This window comes from Cheilinus undulatus, linkage group 21, assembly GCF_018320785.1.
Source record: "Cheilinus undulatus linkage group 21, ASM1832078v1, whole genome shotgun sequence".
Taxonomy (NCBI): Eukaryota; Metazoa; Chordata; class Actinopteri; order Labriformes; family Labridae; genus Cheilinus; species Cheilinus undulatus.
The window spans coordinates 6,170,487-6,187,586 of record NC_054885.1 but is presented as its reverse complement, the minus strand read 5'-3'; the positions used below and the strand labels follow the sequence as shown (position 1 = coordinate 6,187,586).

Below are 17,100 nucleotides of genomic sequence, written 5' to 3'. Positions count from 1 at the left end.
ACCCATTTTAATTATTGTTCTACGAAAGTTATTTTCATTTAAAGAAGACCACACAAATGAATAAAAGAAGATATTTGAGTCTTTGATACGAGTGGTTATTATTCAGGCCAAATATATAAAATATGGTTTTCACAGCTTAACTTCACAATGGACCATGGTTTTGCTGATCTCCATGGGCCCCCAGTTTGGCTGGGTCCCAGAAACCTCCCCCTTTTCCCCCCTTATGGACAACCTTGTCTGCACTATTCTTGAATATTCATGGCTGTTCAACCACCTCTAGAATCCTACATCAGACAAGAATGGGACAACATTCCTCTCCCAAATACTCCAGCAACTGGTCTCCTCACTTCCCAGACATTTACAGACTGCACACAAACATAGCCCTGTCCCTGCTTTTTTGAGATGTGTTGCTCCCATCAAATTCAAAATTCCAGCACACCAGCTGCCCTAAAAATACAGATGTACCTTCTGATACTTCAGCGTGTTTCTCACAGGGAGTATCTTCTCCTGATCTGTGCAGTCTACAATCATTCACTGAGAATAATGGCTCCTGCAGGCTCCCGTAACCTCCCTCAGTGAAACAGGCGGCCGTGCGGAGTGATGTGACCTCTGTGTCGTCCATCATCGCAGGTTCAGTGGGTGGCAGAGGGACAGGTAGAGGAGGGAGAGAGTGAGTCAGAGAGTTTGGAAAAACAAACACACACACACAATAGACAACACTCTCGGCTCACACTGACACACACATTTACACATCACGGTGAAGTGACAGTAATCATCTGCTGTGAGGCGGCAGGTGAAGTGAGGGATGGGTGCAGAATGGTGTTACTGAGCATTTGAGTGTGTGATAAAGCAGAGATGCTGGGTTTCTCTCTCTGAGTTATTACGGATTCTCCTCTGGAAACATTTCTGCAAAACTGGGGGTATATTTTTATTTTTGTATGACAACAATTTCACAAAAGAGCAGTCACAGTAGTCAAGTATTCCTTCAAAATTGATATGCAATTCCCCAAGATGCTGTGTCTCTTGTGGCCACTAGGGGGCACAACAGCATCAAAAACATGACTGCAATGTAAATCAAATCTGAAAAATCAGACTGCAGGTAAGAGCTCACTCCTTTCTTTGATAAAAAGATTTTTTTTCTGACAAACTATATTTATATTTAATTTAATATAATATACAATTTAATGCAATTTAGGAGGAAGTTATGATGTATCATATGCCTTAAAGAAACTAGGAATATTTGAATAAATTATTACCAATTTTGCTAGATTCCAACCCTTTTTCATCACCTTTTCCCACCAATTTTGCCAACTTCAACACATTTTTGCCACTTAAAACCAATTTTTTGTCAGTTTTAAAACCTTTCCAGCACTTTTTTCTGTCTATTTTTGCCAATTCTAAATCAAACCTTGCCACTCTTTGCCTCTTGTTGTCTCTGTTGGCCCATTATTGCCACTATTAACCCCTCTTTACCACTTTTTAATGCCACATTTCCCAATTTAATACACCCATTTCTGCCTATTTCTGCATTAGCTAACCCTTTTTGCCAGATTATATCAATTTTTTATCCCATTTCACCAAATTTCCTCTTAATTTTGCTACTTCAACACCATTTCAGCCACTTTTTAAATCCCCTTTTACCACCTAATATGCCTGTTTATGCCACTTTAACCCATGTTTTGTTGTTTGTTTGCCACTTTTAGCCAATTTCTGGCAGTTCTTTCCCATTTCTGCTACTTTTAATCTCTAATTTCAGCACCTTTCCCATCACTTTTTGCCATTATTAACCCATTTAACTATTTTTTATGTATTTTAATTCTGTAGTAAACAGAAGGATTTACATTTTAAGAGGGCTACTTACTACACAAACGAATTAAAAACATATTTGCTTCTTTGATAAGAGTGGTTGTGATTCAGGTTAAATCTAAAATACCACAGCTTAACTTTACAGTGGACCATGATTTTGCTGGCCCCCAGTTTGGCTGGGCCATTTTTTCCCCCTTAATGGGTGACCTTGTCTCTACGTGACTCTTCTTGAATGTGCATGACTGTGTTCAGCCACCTTCAGGTACAGTGGGGGTCCCTGGTCTCTGACATCTTTATTTCAGGGGTCGTGGGCTGAAAAGGTTGAGAACCCCTGATCCAAACCACTTATATCCCTTCAGGGCCACGGGGGCAGGAACCAGTCACTGGGTGAGAAGCTGGGTACACCTTAGACTGGTTGCCAACCAATCAGAGGGCAGACATACAGAAACAAACAAAAGGCACAATAAGATTCACATCTACGGGCAATTTAGAGTCCCCAGTTAACCTAATGAGCATGCTCCTGGACTGCTGAAGAAGCTGCACTGTGCCAGCTGTGATGTTTGGAGGAGGGCTGATGGTATGGGGCTGTTTCTCAGGGTTTATCTCTTAATGCTTCAGCATACCAAGACATTTTAGACAATGCTATGATTCCAACTGTGTGGCAACAGTCTGAGGAAGGCCAGACCCTTTGTGCTACATTGCTTAGTGTGAAAAGTGCCATATTAAAGTTTGATTGATTTATTGAACCCTTTTCCATTTAATTTAATTGTTCTATAATTTTTACTCATATGCAGGTAAAAATATCACACTTATATAAAATCCAGCTGATAATGTTTTTTTTTAAATTCTTTTAAAATTGATCTACAATTCTCCTCTCCTGAAATGTCTATCACCTTCCATCAGGGGGTGCAAAAGCACCAAAAAGGCTGCAAAAACAGAGATCGCAGACATTTTCTCACATTTTCATCATGTATCGCCTTTTCGATGTCTTTTAAACCCACTTTTATTTATATTTTGTTGTATTGACACTGAGAAATGTGCCATAAATTCAAAGATGGATTTGGGAAGTGAAGGAATCCACTGTATTTTTGCACATCCTATACATTTTACTCAACAATGTGACAAACGTTCCAGACATTTTGATCAAAAGTTCTGCAGTAAAATGCTAATATGAGATTGTGATTACACTGGGCAACATGGCAGTTTGGGATTGCATTTATGAGATAATCCAGCACTGCTTTTGGAAATAACTTCATATTTACAAAAGATCAAAATGTTCCTTTTTTTCCAAAATTAAAAAAAGTACTTCTACAAAATTCCACAGAAGGGCTTTTGTAAACTTTTCTGCTTTTCTGCAAACATTTTTGAAAACCTTTCAACTACTTCTTTAACAAAAACAGACTTTTATGTAATCACACAGACTGGCATCATGATTGCACTTAGATTAATTGCATCAATTAATTGGTTAATTGCTTCATGGAATCCTTGTTCTATTTGATGCCGTTGTTCTAAAGCAGATTTATCCATTGAAATTTGTTTCCCACACTTATACATCAGGCTTTAATTGCCAGACTTAATTGTCATCCTTTATTTTTGTCTGCATATTTCCATAGCCCTTATTTGCTATTTTTTTGCCCTTTATCACCAGTTTTTGTCCTGCTAATCGTGAATTGATTTTTTTTGCCCATTTAAGGTGCCTCTTGCCATAACATGACACTTTTCACTCATTTCCCCCCACCTTTTGTTGCGTTTTGTCAATTTTAGTCACTTTTCACTCATTTTCCTCCACCTTTTTGCTGCTTTTTGCCAATTTTAGTCACTTTTCCCTAATTGCCCCCCCCCCCCCGTTTTGCTGCTTTTGTCTAATTTTAGTTATTTTTCACTATTTTTCCCACCTTTCTACTGATTTTGCCAAACTTAGTTATTTTTCACTTATTTTCTCCCACCTTTTAGCTACCTTTATTTAATTTTAGTCACTTTTCATTCATTTTTTTTGCCATGTTTTTGCCTTTTTTTCAACCATTATTGCTAATTTTAATTATTTTTTACTCATTTTCCCCACCCTTTTGCTGCTTTTTGCCAATTTAAGTTACTTTTCACTCATTTTTACTGCTTTTAACCATTATTTCTGCCACTTTTTCTCCACATTTTGTCACTTTTCACCCAGTTTTTGCTGTTTTGCTTATTTTACCCATGTTCACCCATTTTTGGCCACCTTCTTGCAGCTTTTTTCACCTATTTTGTCAGCTTTAACTTATTTCTATTGACACTTTCACCCACTTAGATTGTGACTCTTGCAAAGGTATTTTTTAAAAAACAATTTTGGTTGAGCAGGGTTGAGTAACACTGCTTTAATCATTTCTTCTCTTTCGTCATTGAATCCTTTTTCTATTTGATGCCGTTGTTCTAAAATGTTTAGAGGTAAATCTGAATATTCAGGCACATATTCATTTACATTTCCAGTAGATATCATATATCTAAAGTTAAGCATTTAGCTGATTATGCAACAATTCATCAATTTCACAAGAAAGAAGTCCTTTTTTATTCTTTCAAAAACTCTGCAGTTCTCTCTTTGCAGTAATCTTCCACCAGGGGGCGCAAAAACATAAAAAACATGACTGCAATGTAAATAATTTCTTTATAATTATACTGTATATAAACTGCAGAACAGAGATTAGAAAAAAATCTCTAATTTTCCATCGTACATAATTCCATTTATTTTTAAAACCGGTATTTTTATTTACATACTTAATTATTTACACTTAAAGATATGCCACTAATAAAAAGATCTTGAAAAAAAAGAAAGCCTATTGGTACGGCTTGTCACACTGTTTCAAGAATTTGGTAAAAGTTGAATTCAAATTTTCTAATTTACACTCTTATTTATTTGTCTATTGATAATTGTTGCCTTTTAAAAACTGTAGTTGTCTTTTTCTTAGGCTGTTTAAATTGCATTGTTTCTAGTTTACATTGTTATAAACGAGGATTTTTCCTTTTTTGTTTCCTGTTTCTTAACTGGGTCCTTTTTTTATTTTGCTGTAATTATTCTGACATGTTTAGTTATGTAAAGTTTAAAGTGTATTTATTTAGAATCACACCATTAAAATGAGTGGCGGAGGAGGGGGAGCTCTGAGGAGGAGGTGGTGGGTTTAGGGAAAAGCAGGAGAAGGAGACGGAGGAAACGCAGACCTCAGACCAGCCCAGCTCACCTCACCACCCGCTCTCCCTGCCCCCGGTGTCCGTGAACAAATCTGACCTGGGATCAGCTCCACACTCCCCCTTTTTTTTCCGCTCACACAGACTGGGGCTCCGACCAGGGGAAAGAAACCGTGTTCAGCCAAGTCTGCACGCCAAGACAGACACATCCACGGCGGAGCTCCACGGCGAGGGAAGGACCCGAGGAGTGAGGAGAAGAGGCTGAAATCAGAGGGGAGATCAGAGGGAACAACAGCCGGGCTTCAGGCACACCAAGAGGCTACAGGATAGAGGACTAACCGGCTTTACAGAAGGAGAAGGAGAAGCGCTAATTCCCAACATTTTCTCTTGCTGGCAGCCACATTTATAAAGAGGGAGCTAGCGGAATGTAATGCTAGCACGCTGGCTAATGTTAGCTAGCTAATTAGCTTGTCAGGCATCCAGGAGTCAGTGTGATCTTTATTAAAAATAGGTCACTGTTTGGCTTTGTTTTACTTTTTATTTAATGGAAAACACATTTCTTAGAGCGTCAAGTTAACCTTAGTTTGATTATGATGCTCTAGCTGGTGAAAAGTGAAGCATTAAAGAGAGAAAACAGCCGTTATTGATGAAAATTAGCTCAAAATCAGCCGTTTGGGGAAAGCTGAATCCATTGTGAGAACCGAGCTGTGGATAAATCACACTTTTCCTGGTGACTGTCTGCCGTCCAATGTTAATGTCGACCGACGTTGCTTCTATAATGCTACCCGTTAATCGGGGGATAATGGACCGGGAAAGAGACATTGACACAGCCGCAGGAGCGCTCTCCAACGCGGCCGGAGGTCCAGCAGCTGTCCGCGGGATGAAGCGAGGAGACCCGGAGCCTGACGCTCAGACAGCCGCTGCCCTCACTGACTTATCCGGGGCTGAGTGCAAAAGACCGAGGATAGACGGGACTGGAGGTGTCGTGGGTGACATTGGACAGGTAAGGAGAGCAATGTAAACACTTCTGCATCACCTCACCTGTACCGTTTTGTTTCCATCTCAGGCTTCATTGTGGGGAAGTCTTCCTCCTCTGCCCTCCCCCTTTCTCCTCCTGTGGAAGCTTTTGTTCCCAAGCATCAGCAAGGGAACCTAATGGGGATCATGTTTGATGCTTTTCCCACCTCATCTACAGTGTTATTCCAGCACAGAGAGGAAGATTTAACCCAAAAGGAGGCATGTGTGCTTTATAAATAGGTGTGATGGTGGTTAAACACTGTATCCGAGCTGCTCAGTGAGGCAGCATGACCAAGCCAGACAAAGGTAATATGATACAGGCTCCATAGCTATGACAGCACAGCAAGGATCAAACCCATTCATTAAGTCAAACACAGCTCCCTAACATGTTCTAAAAAGCTCTACATGCTTGTGCTGAGCCATTACAATTTAAATCTGTCAGGATTTGGGCATTTTTAGAGTCAGGAAAACAAAATAATTAAGAATAAACGTGCCACATGCTATGCCTGTTTTGTCCTCAGATTTTGCCATGTGTGGTAAACGGACAGCACTATGGCTGCTCAGCCATGGTGGAAAATCATCATTAGGATTATGACCACTCATTCTGAGATCATGATTTTTATGATTACTCATCACTTTTTCAACATCTGCATGCATCACAGTCAAACAATCTTAATAGATATAAATGTGATGCTGCAAATTTTGCAGGGCTGAGTGATAAACAAGGCAGCAGAATTATGTGTCGTGGTAATGCATGTTGAGGTTTAAATCGAAGAAATCGCAATTGTAACGATCAGTGAGTTAAGGAGAAGGGGATGGGATGAGATTAGTTTGCACTTTCTCCCTCTCCTGTTCGTTGTTACCCAGATTGACATTTTTGTTGCACTGTTGTCGTTTTTTTCTAAGACTGTTGTCATTTATAAATGATTCATATGGTTCTGAAAAATAAGCCATAAATTTAAAAAGTCAAATAAATAAAGAAAGGATGCAGAGTAATGGATTTTTGCCAGATCTGATATAACAATATTTCCAAACTGATTTAAGCCGAGACCAGCTCTTTGTATTACATTCACATTGTATACAAAACAGAGTTTAATAGGGGCTCAGATGGTCATGTGGTTTGGTCACTCCCCACATACGTGGGTGGTCGAGTTCAAGTCCGGCCTCACCTCATGTCATTCCCCACTCTCTCACCCCATTTCCAACTCTATCTGCTGTCCCGTCCCTCCAATAATGACAAAAAATCCCCATCATAAATCTTTGATGGCTGGTTTGGATCAGTGGGTAGAGCAGGCGCCCGTGTCCAGAATCCTCAACGAACTGGTCGCAGGCAGGATTCCCTGTCTCGACCCTTTTTGGTACATCTTCTCCCATTCTCTCTCTACGTATTTCCTGTCTCTTTTCTGCTGTCCTATCTAAATAAAGGCAGATAAGCCAACAGAATGACAACTTGCAGGTAGACACTGAGGGACAGACCTTATTTTAGTAACAATAAGAGTTAAAATTAGAACCATCATTAAGAAATTAGGGAAATAATTAGAAAATCTCAGCTTAGATAGATCTGTTGATTGTGCTCTAAATTGCACCAAGTTGATTATGATGAACCCGGGACAGTTGCCTACATGGGGTGTGGCAGAACCGCCAGGCCATCCGCGCCCAAATAACCAGCTTTTTAAGCTGACTTTGCAGATACAGATACCATGCATAATACCAGACTTCTCTAAAGTATAAATACATAAAATAGTTTGCATTTGAGGTGGAATACCAAACATAACAACAGACACTGAACATTTATTGACAAAAGCAGCACAACACTGCATGCAGTTGCAAATACAAACTGTTGCAATGAAGGGAATTATTTTATTTTAATGTATTTAATCAGTAAGACCTCATTGACATCAAAAATCTCATTTACAAGAGTGTCCAAATGATTTTTTTTTATGCCATTCTTATTTTTTAGGTGTACAAAAATAAGTATAGTAGGATGTTTTGCAAACTGTTCTTTAAAAGAATGGACACATGAATGTTTGCACAGTGTGTTGAGAGTAAAATCTCTGCTGATGATGCAAAACAAATGTAGTATTGTGACACATTCCAGGTTAAATGATTGTTAAACTTTATTCAATTTGAAAATCACAGTAGGCAGACTACAATATAATTATTTTCTGCGATTGCCCTGAGAGGCCAAAATTGTCATTGAAATTTAAATTTGATTGATTTTCCGGCACTAGGGCACACCCTTTCTTCTTACAGCACAGCATGTGCTCTGCCCCTCCCACTAAAACGGCTCTCATTTTAATTTAAGTGAGGAGCAGAGGGAGCCATGGCACACACTCTGAGCTAGTTTTAACAGGGAAAGAGCTGAAAGAAAAAAGGCAGTCCTTTTAGGGTTGCATGATATTATCAGCATGATGTCTGTATTGGCGGATATTTGCTTAAGAACTGAATTATTCATAACCGCAGATATGGATATTTCCTTTGATATTTACAACCAATTTATTGACTGTAGATGTTGGCCTATATGAGCTGTAAATATATGTAAATGACATACATATTCAGCATAGTCTCAGCATCATTAAAGTAGTCGGGATAGTGATTTTTGCCATGACTGACCAGTGCTACTTTATCCTGTATTTCCCTCACATCCGTGAAATCCCTGGAATCATTGATGATGATACAAAGTGAGTCATCACATCCAACTCTGATTCACACCGCATGTGCCATTATCGCTCTGTGTGTGTTTGTCCCCCCCGTTCCTCTTGATTGTCGCTAGGTGTTAAAAGCAAGAGGCAGACATTGGATTGGGGGAGGGGTCACCCCCAGTGAAAGACAAAGAACAGAGCCTTTTGGTGAAGGGGGATCGAGGGGGGCTCTCTCCTTAACTCGGGTCTTCCCTGCTTTCATGACTCGACTGCTGAGACAGCAGAGCATCGGCAGCCTTCGGTGCCTCTGAAGGACTAATCTGAGTATATTACTGTAAATGGGGGGGGCTGAGGCCTGGGGTGCATCGCTCTGGCTTGCTCTCCCTGGATCTATTACTATTTATTTCTCTCTGCTCACTATTCTTACACCTACACGCACATGCTTTGAAGTGTCCGTAATCCAGCTGCGCAGGGGGACATTTTTAGCTGACGTGGGGTGTTTCTGTGCAGGAAAACAGCTCCAACAGTAGTTGAAGGGCAGGCAGACTTGGTTTGAGGTCGTCTGCAGGTAATTGAATCCTGGGGAACTGGTCAAATACTTTAATTGGCTGTGAGGCCGACCCGCTGCAATGACAAATAGGTCTCATGTAAAGCCAAGACTCATACAGGATGGATACTGATGATAGGGAGAGGTTAAAGCCCTGCAGGGTGGAGATGATGTGACAACGAGCAGTGTGGCGTGGGGGAATTCTCTCATGCCCATCAGTCGTATTGATCGCCGAGCACTGGAGAGGGAAGGAGGTCAGGGTGACTGTAGGCGAAAGTGATGCAGGCGTGGATGAATGGATGGAGCTGGATTAAGGCAGACTGAAAGACAGAGACGGTAGGGGACAGAATGGTAACATTAACACTTACTGTGTACTTCCTGTTTTCTTAAATGTACCTATTTTTACGGTTGATCTATCTTTACTAAATAAACTTGCTTGTCAGCCTTTAATTCATGCATAGCAGCAGACACACATGAGCTACAGACATGTTGCATTATTTGCCTCTGTAGCTGATCATTTGCAGCAGGGCCAGTACTAGTTTTCAGTTGACGCAGCAGTGCATCACTAAAGCCTAAATTGCCCTGAAGTTTACACAGAGGCCTCCTCAGCAGACAGAACCTAGGTGATCCTCAACCAAAAGTGCCAGGAATTTCTAGGTCTAGGAACTTCTCTTCTCCTGTGTCCCACTGTTGTCTGCGTTTCCATTGGGGTCCAAAGTCCCAGGAAGATCAAGCAAATCAGGCAATCTCATCCAGCAGGGATGAATCTCGAAATTTGGCACCGGCATGGTACCGGTACCAACACAACCAATACTACCTGGATCAAAATTACAACACAGGTACTGGTACTTTATTTCGATAACCCACCACCCCCCAATGCGACTCACCATCACCCAAAATGAAAGGCTAGCTCTCCACTTTTCTTATCCCGTGTTCTACTGGTTCCTTTTGTGCATTTCTGTGGTTCATTTACTGTTAATAGATAAAACTCAAATCGTACCCATCCCTGTCAGTTGGCCTCGGTCTGTCCTAAAACCATCGAGGTCAAGAGAGAAATTTAAATCTGAGATTTGTTGACCTTGTTACCATCAGACACTGCAGCCTCAACCCCAAAGTTCCCAGGCCTTTGTAAAGTTCTACCCCAAAAGCAGGGACTTTTCAAAGGCTAGAGTCCCAGAGCTGTTTCCTCAGTTGAAAAGCACCTAATTTTGGCTTTTTCCATTACATTTAGTGACTTGGCTCTACTTGGTTTGATTTGGCATGGCAAGAGATTTGCTTTCCCCCACAACCGAGCTACCCGTTTGAGGGCGTGTCTAAAGCTGGCGACAACGTTAAATAACTGCACCTCATTAAGCAGACAGAACCTAGGTGCTTCTCAACCAAAAGTACAGGAATTTTTAGGTCTAGGAACTTCTCCTGTGGCCCACTGTTGTGTGCGTTTTCATCGGGGTCCAAAGTCCCAGGAGGATCAAGCAAATCAGGCATCTTGACTCGGCCAGGCCCAAGTCTGTTCTTAACCAATGAAGTCAAGAGAGACATTTACATTCGGACACTTCAGCCTCAACCCCAAAGTTCCTGGGCTTTTGGAAAGTACTACTCCAAAAGTAGGGGCTTTTCAAAGGGTAGAGTATTTACCCCAGTGCTACGTAAAGATCCTGTTGTCTCAGTTGAAAAGCACCTAATTTGGGCTTTTTCCATCACATTGAGTGACCTAACTCTACTTGGTTTGACTCGGCATGGTAGCCCAGCGCGTCAGGGAATTCGCTTTTCCACTACAACCGTGCTACCCGTTTGAAGGCATGTTAAATAACTGCGCTTCGTTAAGCATTGTTTTGTTCCCCCAGAAGAAGAAGAAACACCATTTGGTTTCTTCTTCAAAGTTAATTCTACTTTTGCTGGTAATCCTGCCGGTATTTCAAAGTTTGGTGTAACGGATGCTACTTTTACACGTCTCCGAGGCGTCCCAGTATGATGATGAACCGCTGAGATGTTGCTTGAAGGTTGGGCAGGTACGCTTGGGCTGTGCTCCTGTGCAGGACCATTCTACGTGCGACTAGGCGTAGCCTTGCGTGCCCAAACTGGTCATTGAAATGTAAATCAGTACGGCTTGGTTTAGACTGTCATAGTGGAAAAGCCCAAAATGTAACTTAGGCTGCAAGCTCAGTGATTTGCCCACTGGGTAGCATCGGGTAACAGCCAGCCTCTGAGTAATGCATACATCAGTATTGTGTTTACTGTAGAGTGAGATAAATGGCTGCAGATGGTGATAAAACTCATCATATCTATTTGCTATCATTTGGAAATATCAGATTTACATATTTTTATTCATGTCTCTTTCAGAGGCCAACAGAATGTAAAACCTTTCCCTGTTTCAGCCTCAGCGGAGATGGACTTTCCGTCTCTTCCTCTTTTCTGTAACCGCTGCATAATCAGCTGCTCAAAATGTATCAGATCCAACTCCAACAAAACATGCTTGGTTTCATTTACCATAGTTTCCTGTACAAAAACAAACAGGACAAGGAACTGGCATAAAAATCACATTTCCAGGTAGAGTTTTGGTGGAAAATGTTGATTTAACGGAGTATTTTGTATCTGAACTAGTGAATTCATCAGTGCAGTACAATTTCTGAATAGCACCCTTAAACTTCACCTTGTCGGTACCAGAACATCTCATCCAAATGGTATGAATGAGTCATGTTGTGCCCGTCTCTGCCTCTGATTGGTCAACCTCTCACATGTTGAGTCCTCGGCTCATGTTAATGACGAACATGTGATTTATCGTGGCGCCGTAGATTGGATGGACACATTATTTGCAGGGGGGAGGACACTCTAAGGCCTGGATGGATGGATGCAGGGAGACATAAAGGATGGAGGCAAGGAGAGAGCGGACAGAGAGGGAATCAAAGCCATTAGTTTGCATCCATCAGGGACGGCGATAAAGGATGAGAGGGAAGTGATGGATGGTATGATCAGCTGGGGGAAGAGATAAGCAGGAGTAGAGGCTCTGAATGACGATGGGGAGTTGAAATAAAGCTTATTCAACGGGTAAAAGAAGAGAATTAGTCTTAAAGCTAATGCCTGCTAGTCTGCCATGTAAGGAGTACATTTAGTTCACTTTTGTTTGGCTGTTTTATTGTCAGAACAGTTTAGGAGGCTTAGTAAGCTCTCAGCGCTCCAGCAGTTTTTTTAGAAGAACAGACTAGCAAATTAAGAAAGTATGCAAATATATAAACTCTTCTAAGTGCAGTCCTGGAGTCCTGCAGCTCTGATGACCAGTTATGCTGCTTATTTTTTTGGTTTGTGTAATTCTTGCATCTGATGTTAGTGTTGCTGTTTTGCATGAAATGTTTGCTTCAATCATGCTTTTTGGAGCATGTATTTAATTTGTGTTTAGTGTTTTATAGACTTGTGGATAGTATTTTTTAGTTTGCATTGGACACATAGCAAACTGTATTGTCCCTTATTTATTTATAGTGTATCTGTCTATTCAGATAATCTGGTGCAGAAGCTATCATGTCGTTACACCCTTTTTATTCCATCAAATATCCATTTAAAATCAAACTTCTCAGAGCAGTGAACCATCTATGCAGTCAGAAACAATGGAAAAAAAATTAATTGTGTATATTTTAATTTTATAGTTCAACCCATGTCCCATCTGTTAACATGGAGGAGGTGGAGCTTATTATCTGTACTCTCAGTCTTGGGTGGGAGAGCTCTAGAAGCTTTGGCTTCACTCTTGGGGAGCGGGCATGTTGCCCATCATTTATTACGGTCCATGGTAGCATGGAAGGTTTGCTACAGTTGCTACGTCTAGATACATGTAGCTAAACTGCAACCCTGAATTTGTTTGCAGTTTTTTATCTGTATTTTTCATATAGAAATAAATGTGCTCTGTAGCGAAATTGAAGATAAAAACCTCAGACTTACATTAATACATTAATTGCACCTCCTTACCCCCTTCTATTGTATCAAATATCCAATTGAAATTAAACTTCTCAGAACAATGAACAGTTGGAAATAGATCCGCAATGAGAATCAACTGTTGGCAGCAGCAATGTTAGGAGGGAAAAAAAAAACATGTATATTGGTTTTATAGTTTGACCAATATCCCATCTGTTAATATGGACAAGGCGGGACTTATGATCTGTGCCCTTGAAAGTCAGTAGGGAGAGCTCCAGTAGCTTTGGCTTCAGTTTTGGGGAGCTGGCATGATGTCCATTTTTGATTACAGTCCATAGCAAAGAAGCTAGGGGGGGAGTCGAAGCTAGGTTTAGTGCATGAAGTACTGCAGGGCATAATCTTGAAACCAGTGCAAAACTTGTTTGTGATATTTTTTGTAACTCTGTAGTTTAGGGCATTAATTATTACCATTAATTAGCTGTTGATTAGCACGCAAATTAGTAGCATACTTACTGCTTATTAGTAATTTTTAAAAGCTTATTTGTACAGTATTTTGCAAGACCATATCAATGGCTACTAGGCCGCTAACTAAGGGTTTTTCCTTCATAACCTCCATATAACTGCTTAGCAAATGCAAATTAGGGTGTTGTTTCACATTAAAGGGGTATTCCAGTATTTTTTAAGTTGGGTTGAATGAGGTACATAGCAGTAGTAGTGGCATTAGCCTCCAGTGATTTTAGTGAGCATTGCTCCTTTAAGAAGGACTCTCTGGTTGTATCGGCCAGGAAGCTAGGCTATACAGCGTAACAGATGGGTACAATTTCTTGGTGGAATTTCTTCAGTTTTTGGTAAAAATGGGCCACAAAACAATGCTGGCTCAATCATGCGCACTACTGAACATTTTTGAAGCATTTAATTTTTTACCCAGAAAGCCTCTGTGTGTGAGAACATGACACCGGTAGCTGAAGTTCGCATTGCAAAATAGTGGCGAAATCACAGAGGCTTTCTGGTTAAAAAAAAGAGCTTCAAAAATCTTCAATAGTGCGTACGTTTAAGCCAAAATAGTTTTGTGGCCCATTTTTACCAAAAAGTCGTTAAATTCCTCAGAGAAACTGTACCCATCTGTTACGCTGTATAGCCTGGCTTCCTGGCCGATACGAGCAGAGAGTCCTTAAAGGAGCCATGCTTGCTGAAATCACTGGAGGCTAATACAACTACTTCTGCTATGTGCCTCATCATCTCAACTTCAAAAATACTGAAATATTCCTTTAATTACGAGGTTAACACGCCTACTTTATATGGCCTTTATTAGATAGCTGTACCACATGAATAGTTCTTTTCCCTTAGTTACTCTGAATGAATCATAATGTGAAACAACTTCATAATTTGCTATTTATATGCAGTAATAAGGAGGTTATGCTGTTAATTTGCATGCTGCTAAGCATGATGAAAATTGTACTGTAAACTTAAGTGTTACTTTTTTTGTGCAGCACAGTTCATATAGAAATACATTAAATTAGCTCTGCAGTGAAACAAGATAGTACCAGGGGCTTTCAGCATGCATGTGTGGATTATAATAAATTAAGGCTCTGAAAATGATATTCAAACTTTTAAAGTCTCATTAATCCCATGCTATCTTGTCTTTGTAGGTCCAACATAGTTAAAAGCTGTAGTAGGGATTCTACCAGCAGCAGCTGGATCCTACCCACCGTTGCTTCTTCCTGCTCCCACAGGGATGTTAAATAAGGACACCACTGCGCCTGAGAAAGTCTCATTCCACTTTAAAAAATTGCAGATGGCTCAGTGGAGTTTTTCATAGTTTAATGTCCCTTTGAGGTATTTCAATAGCTTTTTCATTACAAAGCAGTTGTTTTCCTGTGTTTTCGCTATTGTCTTTAATCTGGATTTACCAGAGGGTTTACCAGATGTCATCCACACAGGAAGTACTTTAAAGTTAAAGCAGTACAAATTGCAAAGAAAAAGCATATCAAAGAGCATTTAATAGTACAGCTTAATGCTGGGAATGGAGATAGTTAACTTTTTTCCTGCTGATTTCAACAGGAATTTCAATGTTGGATTAATATTTTTAATGAAGAGGACTTGGCCGACAGTTTGGGTGCATTTTCAGCTTTGATCTAAGCAGATGAAGAACCAGAAGCAGGTTTTTACATACTGGGTGTCAGTCTCCATCCCTATTCATTGGTAACCTTTACTGGATTATTTACACAGAGAACCAGACTAAACATGGACTCCTGAGATGTGTAAATCCTGTTGTATTAACTGGGGATCACTGGGCTTCAGGGAGTCATTTTGTACATGCACTCCTGCATATTTCCTAATTTATAACAGCGTTAAACAGTGTAATTGACAGAATAAACACCTGGAAGCTCTCCCTAGCCCCAAGTTAATGGTTTCAGAGCAGACTGGTGCAGCAGTGCAGCACTCATCTTCATAATTAATCTAAAAATCAGTATGATCAAATTCATCTCTTTGACTTTGTTTGATCACTATCAAGACACCGGTGAGAGTTGCTGTGGATTGTTTATATGGACTAAAAATGGGTCTTAAATTGCAAAACAATGAAGTGTAAACATGGGATAAAAAAATACCTATTCTATTGAAATGAGGTGATAAGGCATGTTGAAAGGATTTCCTGTCAGCTGTTGGAAATAAAAAAAACATACAAGAATAGAACTCAACAAATAAGGTGAAAACACATGCAGAGCTAGGCTGCATGAATAAATGAACCTTGCATCATGCTAAACAACACACACTCACTCATGGTTGAAATGTGTGTGTTCTGATGTGGAGGATGAGCTGAGTGTGCTCCGTTCTCATAAATGCACTCAGACATTAACATACTAGTCTCTCTGCTGACCTTCCATGCTGACTGTAAATCAGCTCTGTAATAATACATGAGAGTGCAGCCTCCTCTCCCTTTTGTTACTCCCTCCCCCCCGCCTCCCATACAAACTACAGACCCCTCCCCCCTGCCCCCCCTGCTCCCCTCTAGCTGTCCTCTGATTTCTCCCCCCTCGAGCATATTTCCAGATTGCTAATTGACTCCTGCTTCACAGGCTTCCCTCCCCTCTCTCTCCCCTCCTCTCTGCCCTCCTAATCCATCTCCCATCACTCAAATCTTCATAAAATCCTTTTTTTCCTCCACATCTGCACTTCCTCTCCCGTATTCCCCTCATGTTTCCTTCATTCTTTCATACCTCGTCCATCTCTTTTTATTCTCCCTCCACTCTCCGCTGCCAGTATTGATGTTTACCCTGGAGGCAGAGCGGCGGTCCGCTTGGATGAAGCGCGGCTACGCACTTTCTCCCTCTCTGTCTGTCTGTCTGTGTGTTTGGGAGAGCCGATTTGTCCTATCGTTGGCAGTAAAGAGGCTTTGTGTGGCGTTAACGAGATCAAAGCTCATTAAGGAGAGGGCATTAACCAGACTGATCGCTTTAACAGGCCAGAGTAGAGGGAGGGGGTCAGACCAGGGGAGGAGGTTATGAATGGACAGATCAGGAAGATGGACTCAGATTATTTTTATGGTTGAAAGTTGGGTTTAAACTGTTTCCTACAAGCTTTGCTTATTACTATTGCTTGTTCCTGTATAATAGGTTTGTAAATCAAGACTCAGCGACTCCAAGGTAGGGCCAGGGTAAACTGTCTTGGTGCAGAACAGAAACTTTTACTTTATCAAATTAGGACTTGGTGATATAAAAAAGATATATGGCAATACACGGTATACAACCTCAATTCCCGAAAATATGTGAAATGTAAATAAAAGAATAGAATGCAATGATTTTTAAATCTCATACACCCATGTTTTATTCACAATAGAACATGAGCAACATATCAGATGTTGAAACCACGACATTTAACCGTTTAATGAAAAATACTGGCTCATTTTGAATTTGATGGCTGGGTATAAAAGGAGCATTTCAGAGAGGCAGAGTCTCTCAGAAGTAAAGATGGGCAGCAACTGCGTCTAAAAATTGTGGGAAAGTTTCAGAATTTTTTTGCAATAGCAAAGAC

General features: G+C 40.6%; 1 protein-coding gene across 3 annotated transcripts in view; it reads left to right on the top strand.

Moving 5' to 3' along the window:
• Positions 1 to 5,131: 5,131 nt before the first annotated feature.
• Positions 5,132 to 17,100, top strand: part of LOC121529430 (RNA binding protein fox-1 homolog 2-like) — a 114,167-nt gene continuing 102,198 nt past the window's right edge. For 2 of the 3 annotated variants that reach the window (XR_005993579.1, XM_041817273.1), the window contains exon 1: positions 5,132 to 5,965. Coding sequence is in view for 2 of the 3 variants with exons in the window: in XM_041817273.1 (XP_041673207.1) it covers positions 5,711 to 5,965 (255 nt within the window). In the remaining variant the exon portion in view is untranslated. The remainder of the gene's footprint in view (positions 5,966 to 17,100) is intronic. The other variant, XM_041817272.1, reaches the window with a different exon arrangement.